General features: G+C 42.0%; 1 protein-coding gene across 4 annotated transcripts in view; it reads left to right on the top strand.

The window, feature by feature from the left end:
• The first annotated feature begins 15,884 nt into the window (after positions 1–15,884).
• The window catches only part of SLC38A11 (solute carrier family 38 member 11), a 35,001-nt gene continuing 26,458 nt past the window's right edge, over positions 15,885–24,427 (top strand). The window contains exons 1-4 of one of the 4 annotated variants that reach the window (XM_045031655.1): positions 15,885–16,069; positions 19,744–19,861; positions 20,328–20,402; positions 22,902–23,036. In XM_045031655.1, the coding sequence (XP_044887590.1) occupies positions 20,342–20,402; positions 22,902–23,036 (196 nt within the window). In that variant the 5' untranslated portion in view covers positions 15,885–16,069; positions 19,744–19,861; positions 20,328–20,341. Of the gene's footprint in view, positions 16,070–17,056; positions 17,074–19,743; positions 19,862–20,327; positions 20,403–22,901; positions 23,037–24,427 lie in introns of those variants that run through there. The other 3 variants (XM_045031652.1, XM_045031653.1, XM_045031654.1) reach the window with 3 other exon arrangements.

The following is a 24,427-nucleotide window of genomic DNA, read 5'->3' as shown; positions in this document are numbered from 1 at the left end:
CTTACATCTCTTTGATCTCATGAATATCTGCAAACTTTCTAGAATACAGCTTCAAATTGATATTATGCAAACAACTTCAGTTTATTGATTTTCCCCCTCTTTTAGTGTTTTTTGTTTGTTTGTTTTTGTTTTAGTGAATGTAGTGCTTCTGAAAGATGACAGTCTGTTTGACAGCCCTGGGAAATGAAGTTCTCTAGCCACAAAATAGGTAAAGCACTAGTTGTAACAATGCAAGCATCTCCATAATAGCCTGCCATATTAATAACTAGGGGTGGGAGAAATACCAGATTCAGATTCAATTTGTATGCAGATCAAGTGATAGTTAATGCATTCTGAATCACTCACACACAGTTTTAAAAATATAAAGATAGCGATTTATCAAATGACGTGTCTAGGTCACTATGCCAAATCCTGTAATCGATCTCTGAAGGTTTAAAAGTAACTAGTCAGGATTTGGAAGGAGGGCTCAATTTTAATTCTGATTGGGACTCAATGATTCAAAAGAACAGTATTATCTTGGAATTTTTCTTGCTCTGTGATCCTAAACTTGCATAAACTGACTACAAATTAGGCAAAACCAGAATCACTTGGAGTAATCAATTGCTGGCCAACTCTATGTCAGAGCAACAAAAATGATTAAAGGTCTAGAAAACATGACCTATGAGGGAAGATAGAAAAAACTGGGTTTGTTTAGTCTGCAGAAGAGAAGACTGAGAGGGGATATGATAACAGGGAAGGAGAGAGAAAAAAATTTCTTCTTAACCTCTGAGGATACGACAAGAAGCAATGGGCTTAAAGTGCAGCAAGGGAGGTTTAGGTTGGACATTAGGAAAAACTTCCTAACTGTCAGGGTGGTTAAGCACTGGAATAAATTGCCTAGGGAGGTTGTGGAATCTCTATCATTAAGGATTTTTAAGAGCAGCTTGGACAAACACCTGTCAGGAATGGTCTAGATCAGTGGTCCCCAATGTGATGCCCGCGGGCACCATGGCACCCGCTGGGGCATTTTTGTGCACCCATCTAGTGACACAATGTGAAAGTAGTGCCAGCAAGGGAGAGAAGCCGCAGCCCCGCGCCTGCCGGGGACAGAGAACTCTGGGGCTGCAGGCGCCGGTGTTCTCTGTCCCATGCAGGCCCAGGGCCGCTGCTTCTCTCTGTCTTCTCTCCACGCTGCCCAGAACTGCCAAACAAACAAACAAAAAAAACTGCTTGGACTGCTGCCGTCCAAACTGCCAAAGCTCAAAAAACAAAACAACACCCCCACCCAAATAATCCGCCCGAGCTGCCGAAGCAGAAAAAAAAAAAACACCACTCGAACTCTGCCGACCCAAGAATGGACGGAATGCCACCCCTTAACATGTGCCGCCTTAGGCATGTGCTTGCTCCGCTGGTGCCTGGAGCCGGCCCTGTGTGTGAGTATTCTTCCGCTGCACTGATACTGCTGTTTTCTCGTGCTTTGCGATTTATTATTTTTTTAACATTTTGCCCTAAAATGAGTGGTTCAAATAAAAGACAATGTACATATTATTTCAACACAGAGTGGGAAGAATCCTATTGTTTTACTGAAAATAAAGGGAAATGTGTTTGCTTATTGTGCGGTGGTACTGTTGCAGTGCCGAAAAAACATAATGTTGAACGCCATTTCCAAACTAATCATGGCTCTTTTTACATTAGCATCCACTTAAATCTGAGTTGAGAAAGAAGAAAATTAATCAAACCTATCTGCCCAGCAATCTGTTTTCACTAGACAAGTGGTAAAGTCTAAAAGTGCTACTATTGCTTCCTTTAAAATTGCTCATCTGCTCGCAGAGAAGAAAAAACCCTTTCAAGATGGTGAATTGTTGAAAGAAACATTTTTGACTGGCGCTGATTGCCTGTTTCAAGGATTTCCTAACAAGCATGAGATTTTGTCGGCAATACAAGACTTGCAGTTATCAGACAACACAGTTACAAAGAGGATACATGCAGTTTCAAGCAACATGCAAACTCAGCTAAAGGATGACTTGGAAATAGGCGACTGGTTTTCACTGCAGTTCGATGAATCGACAGATATATCGGACACAGCGCAGTTGGCAGTTATGGTGAGGATGGTATTTAATGACTTCACCATAAAAGAAGAGTTACTAAAAGTATTGCCTATGAAAGGGCGAACAAAGGGTGAGGACATCTTTAATTTATTCAAATCATATGCAACATCAGTTAGTATGCCACTACACAAGATGTCTGTGATCACCACTGATGAGGCACCAGCAATGATGGGCAGCGCCAATGAATTCATTGCACTCTGCAAAAAGAATGAATCCTTTCTGAACTTTATGTCTTATCCACCAAGAAGCTTTGTGCGTCAAAGTTCTTTCTTTTCAACACGTCATGAATGTCGTTATAAAATAATTAACTGTATTTGAGTGAAATCTTTGCAACACCAACTTTTTAAGGCCCTGTTGGAAGATGTTGATGATAAACAATCTGATCTTATCTTGCACACAGAAGTATGATGGCTGAGCAAAGGTAAAGTTCTTGCACATTTTTTAAGCCTAATTGAAGAGACCAAAGAATTTCTGAAGTCCACAAATCAGAACTTCGAGCAACTAGAAGACTCCAGCTGGTTAATGGACTTGGCTTTTCTTGCCAACATCACTGACAAATTGAACATTTTAAATCTTGAGTTCCAGAAAAAGAGAAACATGTGGCTCGAATGATAGGTTCTGTAAAACCATTCAAAGCAAAACTGATCTTGTGGATGTCACATATGAAGACGAAGTCTCTTGTACATTTCCCAAGTATGAAGGAAATGGTATGTGACAGTGATTTTAACCTATCACCATTTGTTATCCACATTCAGACACTTCTGGAACAATTTGAAAAGAGATTTCAACAGTTCACCATCACTGAGCCTGTAGTTGCCTTTCTTGTGAATCCTTTTACTTGCCAAATAGAGGTAACAGAAATGGCTACATCAATTGCAAGTCTCAGTCAAGTAAGAACAGAAGACGTGGAACTGGAGATTTTGGACCTTCAAAATGATATTGAAAACTTTTGGAATCTGGTTGACCGAAAAAAGTCTCCTGCCTTAAAAAATGTAGCATACAAAATAAAATCTTATTTTGGTTCCACTTATCTATGCGAAGTTCTGTTTTCAACAATGAACATCATAAAATCAAAATACAGATCTCGGCTTACAGATGCCCATCTAGTCTAAATTTTTCCAAAAAACTGTCCAATCAAAAAATAATTTTACTTTTTTAAAATAAATAAGATGAAAACTGTTTATGATATTTATTTTGTAAAAACTCCTTAATTTTTCTTACAGGTAGATAAAAAAGAGCAAATTCACATGGGAAGGTGAAAGAATAATTGCTGAATAATTTAATTAATACCTTTTACATGTAAAATTACCTTTTTATTTTTTTTGTATTATTTAATGTACAAATACAAAATAAGCCTTGAAAAATTGTTGGCACCCACCACACTCTTCTGAAAACATGAATGTGCTACTGGCCACAAAAAGGTTAGGGACCACTGGGCTAGATAATACTTAGTCCTGCCTTGAATGCAGGGGACTGGACTAGATGACCTTTCAAGGTCCCTTCCAGTTCTATGATTTCTATGATGTCATTTATGCATAGAAACTAATTCCAAGGTTTGACAAGATACTATCATGTAGAATATAGATTATATCTATATTCCAGACAGTATAGTGTATGTAAGATGCAAGTTAGCATTTTTATGAAAACCTAAACTTTTGAATGTTCTTACCATTGTTTTATTTTACAGTTGATACTATAACAAACCTTTTCACCTTACTGTGAACTCTGTGTAACAATGAACAAACCAATGTACATATGACTGAAACAGGATAAACAAAAGAGAACAGTTTGTAATCAGAAAATAATAAATATTTATATGACAAGCATGTGGGAGACATTGCCTGGAGGGTTTTCTCTATGGTCATGAAGATGAAGCCAAAAGGGAACAATAGAAAAAATAACAAGTACAAGTAGGGAACTGGTGAAGAGATGACTAATGCTGCTAATGGTTTAAAATAGCTTGAAATCTGTAGAATTCAACAGAGAACACAACATGATGATTCACATAAATAAGTACTGCACTCAGTAAGTGAACCTCCAGATTGCAAGAACTGCATGGTAAGAGCCTGGCTCAATTTATGTTCATGAAATGCCTCACAATTTTTATCTAATTAATAACAACAATAATATGTAGTATAGATAATGTTTACATACTAGAAATTCTTACAAAACTTTTCTTCACTTGACAAATTACCTTCTACTCCTAAAATAGATTTAAAATAAAATCACACCATGTGTGTGGACAGCATGTGTTTGGGCCTGATTGTGACCTCATGCCTAAAAAGTGAGTGTTGATGTAAAAAATTAGGCCTAATTGGTGAACAAAATAATGCGGGGATGAGCTATTCCACTCACCACTCCCTTTTGGGGTCCTTAAAGAAAGAGATGTTGGGGCCAAAAAATTGGCTACTGGAGTGAGCTTCTCATGGCTACTGTTCCCACAGTATCTTGGGATTCTGGGCCTTCATCATCCTGATTCTGATCCATCCAGGCCAGAGAAAGGAATCTAAATGACATTGCCACCTCTATAGGCTCTGGGTGAATCCCAAATACCACCTGCAATGTGAGACTTTGTCTTTCTCTCCTCACTTCTCATGTGTCCTTTTCCTTCTCTACCTTATTTCTTCTCTTTCCTCTCTCTCCCTTTTTTCTTTCACTCTCAGAATCTGGCTTAGCCAGCCAGGACTGCACATTTTGCAACACTGTTGTAAGCCTGTGACCAGAAAGAGGCAGCTAAAAGCAATGTCCTAAAGATCCTGAAGCTGGTATAAGTTTGCCAGGTCTCAGAGGGTATGTCTACACTGCAATAAAAGACCCACATCAGCTGACTCAGGCTTGCGGGACCTGGCCTGTAGGGCTATAAAATTGCAATGTAGACATTTGGGCTCGGGTTGAAGCCTGGGCTCTGAAACATTGCAATGGGGGAGGGTCCCGGAGCCCAGACTTCAGCCCAAGCCCAAATATCTACATTACAATTTTACAGCCCTGCAGCCTGAGCCCAAGTTAGCTGATCCAGGTCAACAGCAGCTGTGCCATGTTTTATCACAGTGTAGACGAACTCACAGTGACTGATAAGACCACGTGTTGTGTCTGTATTTTTCCATTAGTGAGGGTCAACTCCAGGCACAGACGCTACATTTTCTGTCCTTGCTGTTCTTTTCTCTCCCCTATTTGTGTTTGTCTTGTTTTGTCTTTGAGCCAATGAACGGGATCAGACTTTAACAACTGCAGCAACAACGACAGCTCCAGCCCATCTCAAAAAGGGAAGTTATCTTTAATATTATCTGAGGGTGTGTCTATACTTGCAGATTTACATCGCCGGCAGTTACAGTCTCACTCAGAGAGCGCTGAAGGGAAACCGCTGTTGTGTGTTCACCCTGTCAGCTGCCTGCACAATAGCGTGTTCACACTTGCTGCATTTGCACTTGCAGCGGTGCAGTGTGGGCAGCTATCCCACAGCACATCTCTTCCTCTTTTGCCGCTAAGAATTGTGGGAAGGCAGAGGGGATCGCAGGGCATCGTGGGTCCTGTCCCAATGCCCTGTGATGCATTGCTTCGTATCCCAGAAATCCCTATGCTTCTGTCCCCATTTGGCGCCATCTTTCAACCATTTGTGTACTGCGCACTCTGCCTCTTCAGTCTGCAGGAATGAATCCTGCACTGTTGACCAATATGCTGCTTGCTCTCACTAAAACGTCATGAGTGGCAGTGGAGTTATTCCTTAAACTAAAAAGGCAAGAGGAGTTCAACACTGATCTTGCCACGCACAGTAGCTACAACACGAGATTGCTTGTGGCATTCACAGAGGTGCTGACCAAAGTGGAATGCTGCTTTTGGGCTCAGAAAACAAGCACTAAGTGGTGGGATCATTGTCATGCACGTCTGGGATGACAAGCAGTGGCTGCAGAACTTTCGGATGAGGAAAGCCACATTCATGGGTCTGTGTGATGAGCTCACCCCAGCCCTGTGATGCAAGGACATGAGAATGAGAGCTACCCTGTAATTGGAGAAGTGTGTGGCGATTGCACTGTAGAAGCTGGCTACTCCAGACTGCTACTAATTGGTCGCTAACCAGTTCAGAGTGGGAAAGTCGACCATAGGACTCATGTTGACGGAAGTGTGCAGGGCCATTAATTGCATCCTGCTCGGAAAGACCGTGACTCTGGGTAATGTGCATGACATTGTGGATGGCGTTGCACAAATGGGCTTCCTTAACTGCGGAGGGGTGATAGATGGCACGCACATTCCAATTCTGGCACCAGACCACTCAGTCACTGAGTACATTAATTGGTAGGGGTATTTTTCAATGGTTCTCCAGGCACTTGTGGATCACTGTGGGCATTTCACAGACGTTAATGCAGGCTGCTCCGGAAAGGTGCATGATGCACGCATCTTTTGGAACACTGGCCTGTTCAAGAAGCTGCAAGCAGGGACTTTCTTCCTGGGCCAGAAGATCACCATAGGGGAAGTTGAAATGCCCATTGTGATCCAGGGAGACCCTGCCTACCCTTAATGCCATGGCGTATAAAGCCATACATGGGGCAACTTGACAGCAGCAAGGGGCGGTTCAACAACAGGCTGAGCAAGTGAAGAATGACTGAGTGTGCTTTTGGCAGTTTAAAGGCCAGCTAGCACTGCCTATATGGGAGGCTGGACCTGGCCAATTCATATGCTTATAGCCGCATGCTGTACGCTCCATAATATTTGTGAAGGGAAGGGTGAAAGCTTCACTCAGGGCTGGATCTGAGGCTCAGCGCCTGGAGGCTCAATTTGAACAGCCAGAGACCAGGGCTATTAGAGGGGCGCAGTGTGGGGCCATAAGGATCAGGGATGCCTTGAGGCAGCAATCTGAAGCTGAAATCCACTAATATTTGTTGCTATGCTTGGGAGTGCAGTGCTTATAATGCTAGGAGGTGGTTGTGATTGGTGCAGATGATGCACTATGAAGATTTAAGAAAAGTGTCTGTTGCTTTGGGCTCTGTTTGCTTTCAATTAATGGACTAAAGATTGCTTTCAAATCAAAACAATTCTTTTATTAAAAAAACAACCGGAGGAAAGAGACAAACAAAAAAACACATCAGCACTGAGGGAGATGCGAGAAGGGAGGGTCCCAGGAGGAGGTGGGGTCCCAGGACGATTAAAGATTTGTGTATGTCCAAGTGTCATATGCAACCTTATCCTTTGAGTACAGTGCAGTGGGTACTGTACTTCAGCAGGGCTAAACTGCAGTGGGACGGGTTTTGAGTGCAGTGGGTAGTGGAAGTCTGCAGGGATGCACTGTGACGGGGGAGGAGTGGAATGCAGCAGGTACAGACTGGAGCCAGGAGGTTGGTAAGAGTGCATTGGCAGTGTCTGGGGGCCAAACGGGAAAGAGTTTTGCAACAGTGACTTGTGGGGGGGCACAGAGCTGCTCGGTTTGTAGTGTTAGTAGCACCTGGAGCGTGTCCGCTTGGTGCTCCATCACTTTTAAGAGCCGCTCTGTGCCCCCCGTGACGGCAGAGTGGCATGCGAAAGTTACCCTCAATAGAGCAAGAAACAAAGCAGCTCTGCCAAAGAACCTGCGGCAGCGGATTGCCCAGTATCTCCATGAGAGTTTCGTGGAGATCTCTGAGGCAGATTCCCGTGAAGTGAGGGAGTCGATCAACATCCTGTTTCACTGCTCAGACTAGGCATGTGGTGGTGCGCGCATCATACAGACACAAAACTGCTTTCTGCAACCCTCGTACCCCCAACAACTCACTTCAGCAATTCCCCAAATCAAAGCCACTTCCCAGGGGCCTCCTCTCCTGTTTGCGTTTCGTCAAGATCTGACAGCTGTGACTGGCTAGCCTCCTCCGGGGTAGAGAAGAGCTCCTGGCTGCATGTATTTCTGACCTCCAAGTCATCCTCTGCCTCTGGGTCCCTCTCCCCCTCCACATCCTCATCCAAGTGTAACCCTTCTGCCCCTCTGAGTTGGCAGCAACAAGGGCCGGGTTCAGTATCCAGGGGTTCCGTTTCAATAACACAATGCAAAACCTGCTTGAACCCCCACCCAGTGACCTGGGACAATTACATACCACCACCCCCCGGGCTCCTCTAGGAGGCAATACTTCCCCATTTGCAAGCACGGAGTCCGAGTGTAGCAAAATCCTTTTAATAAAGGAGGGAAACAATGCGGCATCACGTTGGAGAAACACCACAAACAGAATTATAACACAAACCGTAAGCAAAAAAAAACCCACCTCCAAGTACGTTTGGCAATGTCCTTTCCCCCTTAGGGTCTTAAGTCCAATCACCCCAAAGTCCAACAACCCAAAAGTCTCTGTTTCTGGTCAGTGCCACCCCAGAGTTCAAAAGTTTATCTGCAGAGTTTCTCCCACCCCCCAGCCTGGGTGGAAATGGGGAGGCGTACACAGGGTGTTAAGGGGCATCTTACGTGGGTCAGGGGCAAACTGCTCCACCTCTCCATGGAGTTCTGCTGCAGCCTTCACCACGACCAGCTCCACTCCACCAGCTGTGCCGCTCCTCCAGCCGACCCATGAGCCGCTCCAGCCGCCCCCGCAAACCGCTCCACTCCGCTCACTGTTCCATGGGCTGCTCCAACGTGCTGCAAACTGCTCCGCCTCTCCGTGGAGTTCTGCTGCAGCCTTCACCACGACCAGCTCTACTCCACTCCACCAGCTGTGCCACTCCTCCAGCTGACCTGTGAGCCGCTCCCGCAAACCGCTCCACTCCGCTCACTGTTCCATGGACTGCTCCAACGTGCTGCAAACTGCTCTGCTCTGCCAGCCGCTTAGCGATAGATCTTCAGGCTCCCCCACTACTTAACACAGCACTCAGTGATCTCAGCTCAGTAAGCTTAGCTCTTTTAGTGATTTCAGCTTGTAGTAGGGAGCCCAGGTGCTGGTGCACCATTGGCCCAACATGAATTCAGCTCAGCAGCCTCTAGATGGACTCCTAATGGATTCAAAATTAGCTCTGCTCTTCAACAGAGGAGAGAGGAGGATGTGCAATTGGTGTTCCAGGCCCTCAAAAGCAGCCCATACCATCAGGTACACACACCAATCCCCAACCTCTCTCAATTCACTGGGTTTTGGCACCCTTGTCCCTTGTCTAGCAAGCGCCACCCACCTGATGGTGAGACATCTCTGTCACAAAGCAGTCCCACAGTTCCTTATCCACACAACCAGGGCGACAACACTTCACTCCTCCTGCCCCAACAACAAAGAAACTGGGGATCCCAGAGCTGTCAAAACAGCCATCCCAGGCTGCCATGGCCACGCCAGGCGGGGTGGGTGTGCCAATGCAAATACCTGAAATTCCCTTCCACACTCCCCACAATTCACCACCAGATGTCAGGGCAGAGCCCATCCTGACTCTGCTTACACAAGATTTCCTCCTCCTGGCTCAGGCCACTCTCAACTGGCATGCGAGCCAGTGAAGTATCCACAGTGGCCTTCGCAGTGGAGTTGGGGGTCGCCACCGAGTATTGCGTCCAGCTCTTTGTAGAACCAGCAGCTCGAGGGCTCAGCACCAGAGTGGCAGTTTGCCTCCCGTGCCTCATGGTAGGTGTTCCGCAAGTCCTTCACTCTGACGCTGCACTGCAGTGTGTCCTAGTCATGGCCCCTTTCTGTCATGCATCATGAAATCTGTCCGTAGGTATCATAATTCCTACAGCTGGAGCACAGCTGGGACTGGACAGCCTCCTCTCCCCAAATGCTGATTAGGTCCAGCAGCTCGGCATTGCTCCAAGCGGGGGATCACCTGGTGTGTGGAGCAGGCGTGGTCACCTGGAAAGATGCGCTGAGACCACTGCACGTGGCAACGAGCAAACAAGAAGGGGGCTTTCAAAATTCCCAAGGAATTTAAGGGGTGGGGCTCACGGTTGGTCACCTGAGGGCAGGGCAGTAAAGTTCAAACTGATGACCAGAGAGGTGAGAACAGACATTGTGGGACACCTCCCAGAGGCCAATCGCAGCGCTGTAATCAACCACGGTGTCTACATTGGCACCGCAGCACTGTAGCCCCAGCACAGTAAGCTCTATGCCTCTCGTTGGGATGGTTCTTTTACAGCGCTGCAACTGTGCAGTTTCTGCGCACTAAGTGCCTCGGCAGTGTGTACACCCTGGGAGTTACACCGCAGAAAGCTGCTTTACTGCGCAGAAACTTGCCAGCAGACAAGGCCTAAGAGACTGTCAAAGATGAGGGTGGAGGAGGGTTCTTTCTAAAAAAACTCTCCAGCTTAAGGGAACACAGAATGTTGTTAAAATGAAAGTCTTATTTAATACTTCACATTTTAAATGTGATAACTGTTTTTCCTTCTTTTCTCTATCTTTAATAAAAGCTTAAAAGGACTTGTAATGGTGTGTTTGCCATGGTACAAAGCAGGCTGAAGTTTCTGTATACCAAAGCCGTAACCTTGTTAAAACCTGTTTAATGGTAGACAGACACCTTTAAACTCTTTAGATATTCCATCTAAATTAAAAACAACAGGACTATTGTAGTGCCCATGAAACTCAAACAAAAGGGTTTTTTGTTAGAAAATAGAGTGCTGCTTACAAGTTGCTGCAGTACTTGGATCATTTATATGCTCTGGGGGGATATTGCCAAAGCCTACTGTAAGCTTTACTGCACTATATGCTTTAAAACAATTTATTTAAAACAGTTTTTTCTTCATTTCTTTGTTTTCACATATTATAATTTATACAGTATAATGGGGACTCGTCTTACTGTACAAATGAAATGCTTATGCTGCTACCAAAAGAGAGAATTTCCTTTGCATCTCTGGCTCTAAAGTTTCCTTTGCTGAGTCATGTCAGCTGACCAGTCACACTTGAATACATGTCAGATTCTGTCTTATCAGGTTGCTGAATGGAAACTTTTCAAGCAGCTCAACCTAATGTGGTTAGGTTGCTGAACAAAAATGTAATATATTCTTTTTATATGGATTTAGTTATCCATATTACATCATGTGCCCTGCAAATGTTTAAGAACAAAAATAATTGATGCACAACATATGTATTCTTTTAATCACTCTAGCTTGCCCTAAAAACAGAAAACATTATTAGAGTCTACGTTTTTTTTCATACTGTGGAGAACAAATTAATGTCCTCTATTTTTTTCTGCTACTTGGTGAATGCTTTATGGTTTGTTGTCTCTTACATTTTCTTTTTCTAATCTAATATATTCTTCCCCAGCCCTTAAGGTTTGCAGCCTACAAAACAGGGATCTTGATCCTACAGCCCTTGGAATAAACCCACAACTTTAATTCTTGCCAGCATGTGACCCTTAATGTCACCCATTTTGCCTCCAGTTGTATTTTCTGCATTGACTATTTCAGAGATGTTTACAGCCAGGAGAAAAACACACTGCAAAAATGTTTCAGTCGGCAATACACACTGCTTGTTGCTTAAGACTGTAGTGACCACACTTAGGTCAGATTATGGAGCTAAAAGGTAATGGGGACTGCTGCTGCTGTGTGCTTTGCTCCATGACTGAGGCTTGATCTTTATCTTCATCTTTAAAAGAATTCTTATCTTCTAAAGCTTGCCTAGTCTCAACTCAGTTATACAGTACTGTACTATTATTTTTTTTAAATATCAGTTTGCAGATGGGGAGGGTTGCTTAGAAGGTGCATTGAACTGTTCTAGTACAAGGTCAGGTCTCGTATAAAATGTTAATCTTAATAGAAAACAAGCTGCAAAAAAAATAGTTTGAAAGACAGGAGGTGGACAAAAAAGAAAAGAACAAAATAGAAGAGGAGGAAGCAGATGTAGAAGGAAACACCATTAGAGAGAAAGTAAAAGATAGAAACATACTAAGGATGTGGCAAAGACTCTTATGATCTTAGAAATCTGCTTTTTTTCTGAGACCTGGGTATACTTTGCAAAAAAAAGTGTTAGCCAAAGGGTCATAGAATCTGAAAGAAGAACCTTTTTCTGTGATGAGAAAGAACAACAATTTCTTTGCAGAACTGAAATGTTTAGTTCTATATTCCTCTGTATTTGTTAAAAGAACAGGAGTACTTGTGGCACGGCTGCTACTCTGAAATCTGTATTTGTTGACTCTTTCCTCAACTGCTGAAATGGAAAATTCAGCCTCTTTTGAATGCTCTGATAATTATCTTGTATATGTTAGCGGCTGTTTATCATAACAGTTATCTGTCTCTCATAGAAATTTAACAGCCTTGCTCTTACTTCAGTGAAGACGTACTGCCTCTTACTTTAAAAATATTTTGCACCTTCAATCTGAGGTACTCACCATGTTTGGCAAGCTTTAATGAATTAAGCCTGTAGATTAAGATTGTTTAATGAACATCCCTGTGAAGTTAACTATTATCATCCTTTACTTACAGATGGGTAAACTGAAGCACAGAGAGGTGATGTTATTTTCCCAAGTGCACACAGGAAATTTGTATAAGAGCCAGAGGTAGAGTCTATTCTAGTGTCTGATTCTTCTGGATTTACTCTTGATTTACACTATTGTGAAAGACCATAAATCCCAAGGTCTCTGGATTGTTAGTTTAGGGCTTTGACCAAAAGACCACACTGCTTCCTACTGTCTTGTACTGAATTACTCACTACTTCCTAAAGCCCCTTTAAGCCCTTCTGCTTACATAAGTGAAGGGGATGCTACCTAAATAGAACTCACCCTGAGTGCAGGGAAAGGGGAATAGTGCCTTTTCCTGGGTCTCTGCACAAGCATCTCTCCTGGACTCCCATGTGGAAGGAGCTTCACAAGATGTTGGGTATGGAACTGCAAAAGGAGGAAGATGGAGGGTTTCTGTGCAGACTTTCCACCCGGAATTAACATTACCTGAGGCAGTGTTAACTCCTCCGGAGTCCCTCTGCAGTTACTGCTAAGTAGGCAAACAGACACAAGGTCAGGGATATCATACTTTCTTTTGGAACCTTGCTGCTGGCAGGAGAAGGCCAGTGAATGAGTCATCCATACAGGACAGCTGCACATCCATGGAGTTGGGGCTCTCCTTAGATCATGCAGCTGTACAACATTGAAAGGTTTCACCTTGAATCAACAACATTGTCCCCATGCTCCACTCACCAGGAGTAACACTCCCCTGGAAATTCCATGAAGTGAATGTGCTGGGGTTTTCTGGCCATTCCAGAATCATCTGGTATCACTCTGTCATCAGTGAGGTATCAAAAAACTTTCATCAACGGTTTTCCTATTTTAATTCCTATATTGAAAATATATTACCTTCCAAATGCTTGTGTATGACTCAGGTTTGTCAGTCAGTCCTATGTGCTCTCTCTCCGGCAACACTTCACTTAGCTCCTTCCCTGATCACCTAGGCAAGGAAAGAACTACAATTTCACTTTCTTATCACCTTATGTACCAGGGCCCAAGTAGAGCAACTACATTCTCTCACAAGAAGTACTATTTTATTGCCAAATAATAAAAGTAACTGTATATTGGAATTGCACTTATATTTGATAAGAACCAGAAGGCTGAGATTTCAATTTCAACAGAGGGTGGTGACATGATTCCTCAAAATATGCTACCTTTCTGAAAATGTAAAGGTCAGTGGCATTGTGATTTGTTATTTCAAGCATATCATCTGATGAAGAAGTACAATCATCATGGAAAAAAGTCAACATTATAATCTAATAATTAAATCTGAAAGTGCACTTTCCTGTCAGAAACACTAGCTAAATTGGCCAATTGTCTCATGTTATCCTGGACTACTGCAGGACCTAAACACCCCTTTAATATCAGTTCCCCTGTTAATAATAGCACCTGGGTTTGGTTTTTCTTCCTGCCAGCAGACTGAGATTAAATTATTTTTCTTGCACTGTGATAGTATGGCGCTTGCTACATCCATTGTGAGCAAGTCAGATATTTACCTACTTTATTTATTTACCATTATTTAACATTTATATTGTTTATACTCATTCACTTTCCCAAGAATTGGAGTTTATGGCTCTTTCCATTCTATTGTACTTGGGAAAGAACATCTATCAAAATCTGTGAAAACCACATTGTTATTAATGAATAGTGTTTTTCCAGGAATTTTGCTTCTATAGTTTTACTATATCTTTAGTATGGTTTTAATCTGATTTTTTTTCTTCCAGGAACTTGCATGAATTATGGGATACTTAGTAGATGTTCTCTATAATAACTTGGCCTATTTTAGGAGAACAAAAGTAGCAATCCAATAACTATGTACATATACCAAATCAATTACATGAAGTAGATAGGAAAACTGCTGTACATGAACAGATATGACCTTATAGCAGGTGTTAGATCCCCTGTAGGTTTTCATTTTACTATAGAGTTAAACAAGTGTTTGGCAAATTCAGGGTTTCATAAATTCCCAGCAACACACAGATGCCTAATTTCTGAGGGACCAGTGCAATGGTATTTTAAGTTAAAGAAAATGGGAGCATGTGCTTTTCCAAACCCACTCCAAAACAATATTGAATACTATGGCCCAAAGGCTGCAATGAGCCCCACCTGGGCACAGGCACCTGGCCCCAGGAAGCTCATTGCAGGACCCGGCTCTCTATTATTATTTTTTGTTGGGGTTAAATCTAGGAACCAATATCAAGATAAAGTCCCTCTTGTGTAAGGGTTTTGCACACCCTTAGAATGACACAGTCCCTGCTCTAGGGCTCTGATGCTTCAAAATGAGATGCAACTGTTGGCTTTAGCTCCTGTGAGCAGCACACCTGAACTCAATTGGATATTGATTTCAAGAGGGCTCTGCACAGGCACATCCCTACACACAGGTCCGGATGCAGGAGCTGGGCTTAAAACGTTTTTTATTATAACCATTTGGAGATGCGCCGAACTTCCCAGAGTGGATCCCTGCACAGGGAATATGGGGGCAGACTATTTATTTTTACCTCTGAGGGAAATCCTCCAGGGGTGTGTGAAAGCAACACACCTGACTCTGGTCTACTCTTCTGCCTGTCTAGTTCTCCCACCACTGTGCGCAGCCGCTGACCTTACCCTTTCTCCAGCTCTTGCTCAGGCCAAATCTTCCCCTTGTGCTGGCAGGGGAGGAGAGTGAACAGGGTACAGGCAGCAGCTCTGCTTTCCTCATGGGTGGGCTCAGCCCCTCTGCACATTAGCCCTGAAAAACCTGGGTTCTACTCCCCCCATGGACTTCCTGTATGACCTCAGGCCAGTGCCTTAAAGAGTTTCAAAACTTTTTAGGCACCCAAAGATGCAGCTAGGTATCTAGTGGGGTTTACGAAGCACCTAGCCTTCTAGAAACTTCTGAAAATCCCACTAAGTGCCTAAATACCTTTGAAAATCTGGCCTTTAGTCAGTGTGTGCCTCAGTGCCCCATCTGTACAATGGAGATAACAGCAGTGCTCTACCTCACTGAGGGGCTGTGAGGAGAAACAGGTTAGACCTTGCAATGCACTCAGCCGCCATGGTGATGGGGCCACATAAGTACCACAGGTTGAGTGGGAACTTCTCTGTACCACTGCTATCCCTTCCCTGGGTTTTGGCCCCTTCTTTTCACCTAGCCCCCCAAACCTCCCCCTTTTCTGGCTCAGAGAGCTTGGCTGTATTTCTTCTGAGTCGCTCTCTGAAATGCCCCCCCCCCCTTCTGTTTTTCAGGCTAAACTTACTAATTTAATCACCAGCCCTTTCTTATCTTAATCACCCTGCCTGTCTGTAAACAAAATACTGACTCCCTGCCCCAGGGCACATCTCCCCTGACCTCTGTCTGGGAGCTCACACACCTCCCTACAAACTGGGGAGGGGGGCGGCTTTCACTCCCCCCCGCCCGCGGCACGTGTTCTTGGAGCCCCCCCGCCGTGTGCAGCGCCTCGCCTCTTGGTGCCGCGGCTGCAGGCTCTGGGCAGGGCAGCCAGTCTGCGCAGCGGCTCCGCTGGGCAGCCGCAGACCTCCATTGGCTGCTGCTCCTCTTCCAGCCTGGCTCGTCCGGCGCCCCGCGATGGAGCCGCCCGCCCGCCAGGAGCGCCCGCTGCCGAGCCCTGCTCACCAGGTACCGCGGGGAAGTTCGGGTCAGTGTCGCTGAGTCCTCCCCCATCTCTTTGCCGGGTGGAGGCAGGCAGTGCCGTTAGCTCAGCCTCCCGCAGACCAGAGTTTGCGGAGAATGTTTAAAGTTGCTCGCTCCTGGAGACGCAGAACTGGAGGGGTACGGGCGGTGTGTACGTACGCGTGGAAGCGAGGGGGTATTACATGCAACATGCTCATTCCCAACGCTTTGAAATCCTCCTATTACTGCCTGGCCTGGGAGCTCCGTGTCTGACATCTAACTCTTTCCTTGGTGTGGAGAGAGAAACGAACCCAAGCCTGCTCTTCACCCAGCTACATTTCACATTTAGAAAGTCCTTCACTTATTTGTTTAAAGGCACTTTTCTGCATTTACTTCGAACAAGCTTTAAGACACGAAATAAGCTTTGCAAAACTTTCCGGAAAGTGTACGAGTTCAGGCACGATCTACGCGTTCACCTTTGTGATTAAGGATTGGGGAAAGACTGTCAATGTCAATATTTAATTAGCTGTAGGCTTCACTAAACAGCTGTTTTAATGCAAATGATGCTAGGAGAGGTGGTTAGACAAATAAAATGGAAGGGGGAAAAGCTATTAAAATCGTTGCTAGCAACAGAACTGTTGGTAAATAGACTTTTGAAAGTCTGCAGTGGGCAGTCACCAGAAATAACGGTTTCTGGTAATCTCTTTTCATCTCACTGGCTCCACATGAGCAATATAGAGAACGGGGAAAGATAAAACAGCAACAGAAGTCAGGCGGCCTCAGATTTAATCCTGACTCCTCCGCCCACGCCGCAACACACACTTCTTTTGTCACCTGGAACAGTTCACAGGAAATGTGGGTGCTCGATGCGTCTGAAGATCAGTCCCTTAATGTCCCTGAGCCTTTGTTTTTCACATTAATATCGAAGGGGAGCAAGTTCATTAAAGATTCTAACTCTGCTGGAGTAGTGGGCACTTTAGAAACATGTATATAGAGAAGATGATGAACTCTGAGATCCTCATATGGAAGGTGCTATAATAGAACAAAGTATTATAATTGTTATTAGATAATTTGTGAAAAATCCCAAGGCAAGAATAAGTTCCAATTTTATCCAAATGAAAATGCATGACATACGGTAAGCATGTGATCAGAATAAACTAGGGTTATCAAACTATTTTTAAAAAATCATGATTAATCACGTGATGAATCACGCTGTTAAATAATAATAGAATACCATTTATTTAAATATTGTGGATGTTTTCCACATTTTCAAATATATTGATTTCAGTTACAACACTGATACAAAGTGTACGGTGTTCACTTTATATTTATTTTTCATTACAAATATTTGTACTGTAAAAATAAATATTTCAATTAATCTAATACAAATACTGTAGTTTAGCCTCTTTAGCATGAAAGTTGAACTTACAAATGTAGAATTATGTATAAAAAATAACTGCATTCAAAAATAAAACAATGTAAAATTTGAGAGCCTACAAGTCCGCTGAGAGAAAAGTACCATGCGAATGCCTATTCTCACTTTCAGGTAGGGTGAGCACATGTCCCGTTATTTTTGGGACCGTCCTGATATTAGGGGCTTTGTCTTATATAGGCAACTATTCTTTGAGTTAATCGTGTGAGTTAACTGCCCTAAATTAAACTATTAATTTAATACACTACATCCTGCTGTATCTGACACAAATTGATAACCTTAAAGAATCAGATTTTTTGGATGTATATCTCTTAACATGGGCTTTTACTCTCCTATGTGTACCAAATACAGTCTAGCATTCCACTGATTTCTGAGATGCTTTATTGATACTATTGCCAAGACTGAAGGCCAGTTCCACAACAGTAAAAGTGTTTAAAAGGGTCACGTCCGGCTAGACCACTCATTTCCACAACGCTTGAATATAAGGATTTATATTTAATGGATGCTTTTACAGTCTGACCACAAAGTCGCTTGTTCTAAAGACTAGGTAGAAATCTGTATTTTGCATATTAGGCAGCGATCCAGAAATGAGACGACAAAAGTAAGAATGGGTTTCTGACTTGTATAGTACAATTTTTTGAGTAAGCAAAAAATATTTTTGGTCAAAGAAATGGTAGATTGCAAAGAAACACGCAAATATCTAATATGAAGGAGAGAGCCTAAATTGTTCCAGTCCAGTGGAAGTGCTGATGATGTATACTGCTGTCATCAGCAGGCAACTTTGAAGAGTTCCATTTAGCCACTTAATTCTGTTGTGATGCTCTTACATGTTTGTCAGATGATGGCACTGCACAGATTCCTATGAAGTAAATCAATCTTTGGTTTATCAGTCATATTTAACTTTTTTTCCAGCAGTGTTGGCTACAGGCATCTGAGTTGAATTATTTTTTGTAGTGCCTTGTATGTAAAGCTAAGATTTAGTCATGGGCATTTTTAGTAAAAGTCATGGACAGATCACGGGCGATAAACAAAAATTCATGGCCCATGACCTGTCCATGACTTGTACTATATACCCCTGACTAAATCTTTGGTTTTCTGGGGAGCTCCAGCTGTTGTTCTGGAGGGGGGCCTCTGGGGCGCCCGCTGGTCCTGGGGGAAGGGGCGGCCCCACCGGCTTGAGACTGCCATGCTGCTGCTGCTGGCGGGGGTAGCCCAGGACCACCGTAACCGCTGCTGGCCAGGGAGGCCTAGGACCTGTCCATGACAGGTTGCAGGGGGACTGGTGCGGTTGGCCCCGGGGCCACCCAAGCTGCTCGGGCAACCCTGGGGTCAGTCGCACCTGCTGGTTGTGGAAGTCACGGAGGTCCCAGAAAATCATGGAATCTGTGACTTCTGTGGCAGACTCGCAGCCTTACTCATGTATATATTTAGCAAACTCCTACCTCTCTGAGATGGTGATTTCAGTATCATGGTGTGTACAAGCTAAATCATCATACTTTAATTCTGATTTGCCATTTTCTTCATTAAATCTATGTTCCTCCTTTTAATTACATATTACTGCATTTATTGACCTCCTGGTTGATGGGACTATATTTCTCTGACCAGTGTATTGCCTCTCTAAGAGAAGGGTGTGCTTAGAGTAAGATGAACCTTTCTCCCTTCCCTACCCATCTAGAGGCTGAGAACATTATTTCTGCAAAACTTCTAGCTATTGCAGTGGGAGGCTAAGCTTTGCCTTGAATTTGGGTCTTTCACATGGCGGTTTACTGGGGCAGGCCAATTTTATTAATATCAATTAGCTATTCACTGTGGTCTAAAACTTTAGCTGAGAAAGAAATTATTTGTTAGAAGCAGAAAAAAGTCAGCACTGGACCCTTGAGTCGGCACTTCTTCAGATCCTGGTATATTCTGATTTTGGATCAGCCCGAGAACCAAAATCAGAGGGATGGATTCAATTCCAAGAATTCAAATCAGAAGTGGTTTATTTTCTACTGCTTGGTCAGATGTGGCTGAAATCTTGGAAGAATACCTGATTGATCCCATGATATTTCATCCTTTGGGAGCCAAAATCTCACCAAGAACAGCTCTTTGGCCATCATCCTCTGAAGCTTATGTGAAGCTGATACCTAATCAGAACAAAACGAGCTGCAGAAGATTGATAAAGGATACTTCTGTAACTTAGTAAGACTCAAAACATGTCTGACATAATTGTTCTCTGCTGGTCTAATATGTTTTTGTATAACACTAATATTCTCTTATTGGAATAGATAGAAACAGATGACAGAACGGCCTTGGTTTGTAAACCCAGGACTAAAGGAGGAAACAGTGATCTCCCATCAGCTGGTTTTAATGTTATCAACTCTATCATAGGATCGGGAATAATAGGTAAATACACTTTTCTTCACTTTAATCTAATCACCCTTTCATATATGTATAAATCTCCAGTTGTGTGAAAAACATGTTTTTTCTCATATTACTTTACTGCTGTGACTATGGTATTATTATAATGTATTTGTATTGTGAGAAAACTACATGTGCCAATTGAGATCAGAGGCCCCATTGTGTTGAATAATGTGCAACCTTGTTAGCAGACCCAGCAGAGAGATCAAGTACTGGTTGGACTTAAGAACTGAACTACCCTTTGCCCTCAGAAATGATCCCTCTGAAGTAAGTCTGATGTACCCTTATAGGACAGTGCTGAGCAACTTTAAACTGTTTGCTCCTGTTTTGGGGATAAATAATAGACTTTTTTTTTAACATACTGCTTCCTTTACAACAAGATCACCACAAATAAATAGCAAGTATTTAAAAAGGCTTTTCTCTAATTTTTTCTTTGTTTCATTATTCACAGGATTGCCTTATTCAATGAAGGAAGCTGGTTTTCCATTAGGAGTATTGCTTTTAGTTGGTGTTGCCTATATCACAGGTACCATGAAAGTGGTTGCTTTATTAAAGTGAAAGTGTAACTAGTCTTGCAAAAATTAGCTTCAGTTGAACTTCATAACAACTAAATAAGAATGTCTGTGAATTAAAACTTTATATTAAAGGAAGAGGGTTTTTTTTGGTGTTTTTTTGTTTTGTTTTTTACTTTCTTACTCTTCTGAGCAGATTAGCAAGAGTGGAGAATTATGCTGTACATTATTTAAAGCTGCTTATTGTGGGAGATTCATTATGAGGGAAGTCTAGTTTCTTAGACTAGAGTATGATATTAGTGTGAGATATAAATAAGGGTTATTCTTACAAATCACTTGTTTTTATTAAAATGTTTTGATGCTGTATAAAGTCCTGATCCTCAAATGAGTTGTACGCCATTTGTGTTCCAAATTCACAACATAAATTGAAACTAATATGTTTTAACTAATAAGTTATATGATAATTTCAACAAAAATTGACCTAAATTCCCTTAGGTTTCATTCATTAAAGGGCTAAATTGCAGAGTCTCATGGTAAGCATTTACTTACCTAACTAAACTCCATTGGCTTCAATGGGACTCTTTTTGTAAGTTCTTCTCCATGTGAATAAGCCTTGTGACCAGCCTTTTTAACCTGATCCCCAAACATGCTGTGGCACATAAATTTAAGTGGGTAAAGGAATCTTTAAAATATTTAGGAATAAATATTGTGGAGACACAAAAATCTTTTTAAGACAAATTACCCTCTAACATGGAATAAAATAATAAGACTTGGAGGAATGGAACAAATACAAAATTTCTTGGATAGTAGGGTCGTGTAGGTGAAGATGGAGTTATTGTCCACCCAAAGTTTTTATTTTTGTTTCAGTTCATCTTTCTTGGTATCTTTGATACACCACTAAAACATGGCAGGATTCACTACTAAAATTCATATGGAAACATAAAACACAAAGGATGAGTTCTAAAGTTCTGTATAAAACTACAAAATTGAATGGATTTGTTTCCCCTAATTTGGCTTATTATAATTATGCATCACAATTAAAAGATGCGATCAACCGGGTTAACAATAGACAATCCAAACACTGGGTAAACCTCAAACAAAACTGGATCCCAAATATAACTATTCATAATAATTGTTGAATTAAACAGAAATTTAAGTCACCCCCAAAATATCACCCATTCATCCAGGCCGTCTTAGAAGCTCTGGACAAATTTTTAAAAATTCCTGTAGCAAAGGCTGTCTCCATAGCTATTTTCATTAATAATCAGGTATTTATCCATAGGAAATATCAAAAGAACTATTTGTTGTAGGTAAGAGTTGAGACTACTCAATTCAGACACCTGTTCATGGGTCCTGATTTGATTCAGGAGACTGAATAGTATTCTCATGGTAGGGAAAAGACCTTGGAAAACTCTGTAACAACAACATTTGGTGACTCCCACCATACCAATATCATCTCAGAGGTCAGTGGCCCAAAATTAGTAGTTTGAGTCTGAATCTTTTCCCTATTCCACTGTGCAAAGGGAGCAGAAACCTACCCACAATTCTCAGCTGGCAAAGCAGTGGCAGGCAGTTGAGAAGGCATAGGGATGGAACTGATTTAGACTGAAGGTATGACTCCATTTATAATCAAATACAAATTTTCTTCTTACTATAGTCACCCTTAATGGTCACAACTTAGAGATTCAAATGCCACAGGAAGGACACCACTGTTCTAGCTGGAAGTTTTTTTGTTTTTTTCATGAATAATTCCACACATTTTGTTGCACGTTTGATAACCGTAAAACAACATGCCAATATAATTCTGCTTCTAAATGGAAAAATATACCACAGAATACTTTCAAGGTGGGCGTTGTTATTAAATAAAAAATATTACACAAGCAGAGAGAATTGTTTAGCAAAATGGACTGTTGTATTAAGCATACGCTGCAGGAAGACAGTTTCTAACAAAAAAATGTAAAGTTACAGACTAGTATGTATAGTAGCAGATTTTAAAAGATGTTTTCTTGAATCACTACAGTGGATTGGAAGAAAAAGATAAAAAGAGTAGTTTTTTGTAGTGTTAATTGATAATTCTAATAATGCAAAAGGCCTGTAGCAGACTCACCAACTTCTATATGTGATGTAACCACTACTAGAGGGGGAGAAAGCATCACCCTGAGTGGGGGTGGGTTACACACTCCCTAGGCAGGGAAGCTCGTCCTCCATGTGGAAACCCTGAGACCCATGGGGTCCCAGACACAATTCTCTTTGGATTCTCAGGGATCTCTAACAGTCGGGATGCCACAACCATAGGCCTGCAAATCCCTCTCTTTCCAGAGGATGATCGCTGGGAATATGCACACACTGAACCATAGTGTTTTCCTTTCTCTTCCCCTTCCTGTTCATTATAGTTGCTTCAGTTAATGATTGCTTTCTTTGCCTTTTTTTTTTTAATACTTTGCAAACTATTTCTTCAGAACAGACGTAGAAAAATTAAGGTCTCAAATATTATGTTTATATTATTTTAACAGATTATTCCATTATATTACTGATTAAAGGAGGAAACCTCTCTGGTACAAACAGCTACCAAGAACTGGTCAATAAATCGTATGGTTTTATAGGATACCTAATTCTCTCAACACTACAGTTTCTATATCCATTTATTGGTAAGATCACTATCCATTTTGTAAACTTATAACTAACTATCCTTTTTGAATTACCAGAGGGAGACACTGTTGAAGTTAAAAATACTTAGAAATGGACTCATGAATTTCATTATTTTGTATTTCATTATTTTGGCAAGGAAATGGAAATATTGCCTATCCTTAGGCAATTTTTTCATGACTCTCACGAAAAACCCAAGAAAACAAATCCTTTTAATAAACAACATCTTTATAGACCAACAAAAAGCTTCAGAGTTTGTCTTGTAATATTTGCTTACTTGAAATAAGAAAACTTTCTAGTGTGTATATAATCAGGTTATCGTATACATTCTAAAGAGTGAAATCCTGGCTCTGTTGAAGTCACTGGCCACACATCCATTGACTTCAATAGGGCCAGGATTTCACCCTAGTTATACATGAATCTTGTGCTTTCAAGAGCCAGTGATAGGTCCGGGTGTGCTGGAAAGAACACATATGTGAGACTACTGCTTCGATATTTGGTTCTTTTATTTTTTTTTAAATGTAAAAATCTGTTCTGTTGACCATGGCCATGATTTTTCCAAAGTAAGTAGTAATTTCAAGTGCTTCAATTTTTGGGTGTTCCACATGAGGTACATCAAAGGGGCCTGAAATCCACAGAGTGGGTGATCAGCCCTTTCTGGAAATCAGGCCCCTTTAAGGTGTCAAGTTGGGCCTTCAAATGTAGAGGCACCCAGAATCACTAGTTACTTTGGAAAACTTTGTCCCATAATCTTTCTGTATGGAAAATAATAGTTGCTTTATCAGACAAAATAGAGGAGGATAATAAAGACCATGGACCTAACCTGCAAAGACTCGGTAACTTAAGCAAATGTCTATCAGTAGTAAAGTTAAGTATATGCATAAATGTTTGTAGGATTTGTGTGTATATAAATGAATGGAAATAGGGTAATAAAGACCACATATATTTTTTTCATACCTATATGTGTGTATTTTGTCTAGTTCAGAAATGTGTGTGCGTAAATTTGGACCCCAATCCTTCAGTTCTTATTCAGGTTCCTAATGAAGTCAATGGAAGCCTAAATGAGGAGCCCTGGATTTTAGCTTCCTCTTTGCATTATCGTTTTTAGTCCCTCTGCCATTATACTGGACAGAGTTCAGTGACACTGAACTAGAGCTAGGGAACCTTTACCTTACTGCCTCTATCCAGCTCTCACTTATCTAGACACACATCACTACATAGTGTATAGCAGCTGCCATTTAAAATGTACGTCTATGTAAGAGCTACTTGAAGTAATCTTGATATCTTCTAATATTTAAATCTGAGACACTGTGGAACTGGATCACTGCAGATAGACAGATGTTCAGTTTTAGTGGCACCCACTTGTAAAATCGACTACTGTTCTTGAACAAGT

This window comes from Mauremys mutica, chromosome 10 (genome assembly GCF_020497125.1).
Source record: "Mauremys mutica isolate MM-2020 ecotype Southern chromosome 10, ASM2049712v1, whole genome shotgun sequence".
Lineage (NCBI taxonomy): Eukaryota > Metazoa > Chordata > Testudines > Geoemydidae > Mauremys > Mauremys mutica.
The sequence above is the reverse complement of the archived record's forward strand: the minus strand, read 5'-3'. Positions and strand labels throughout refer to the sequence as shown.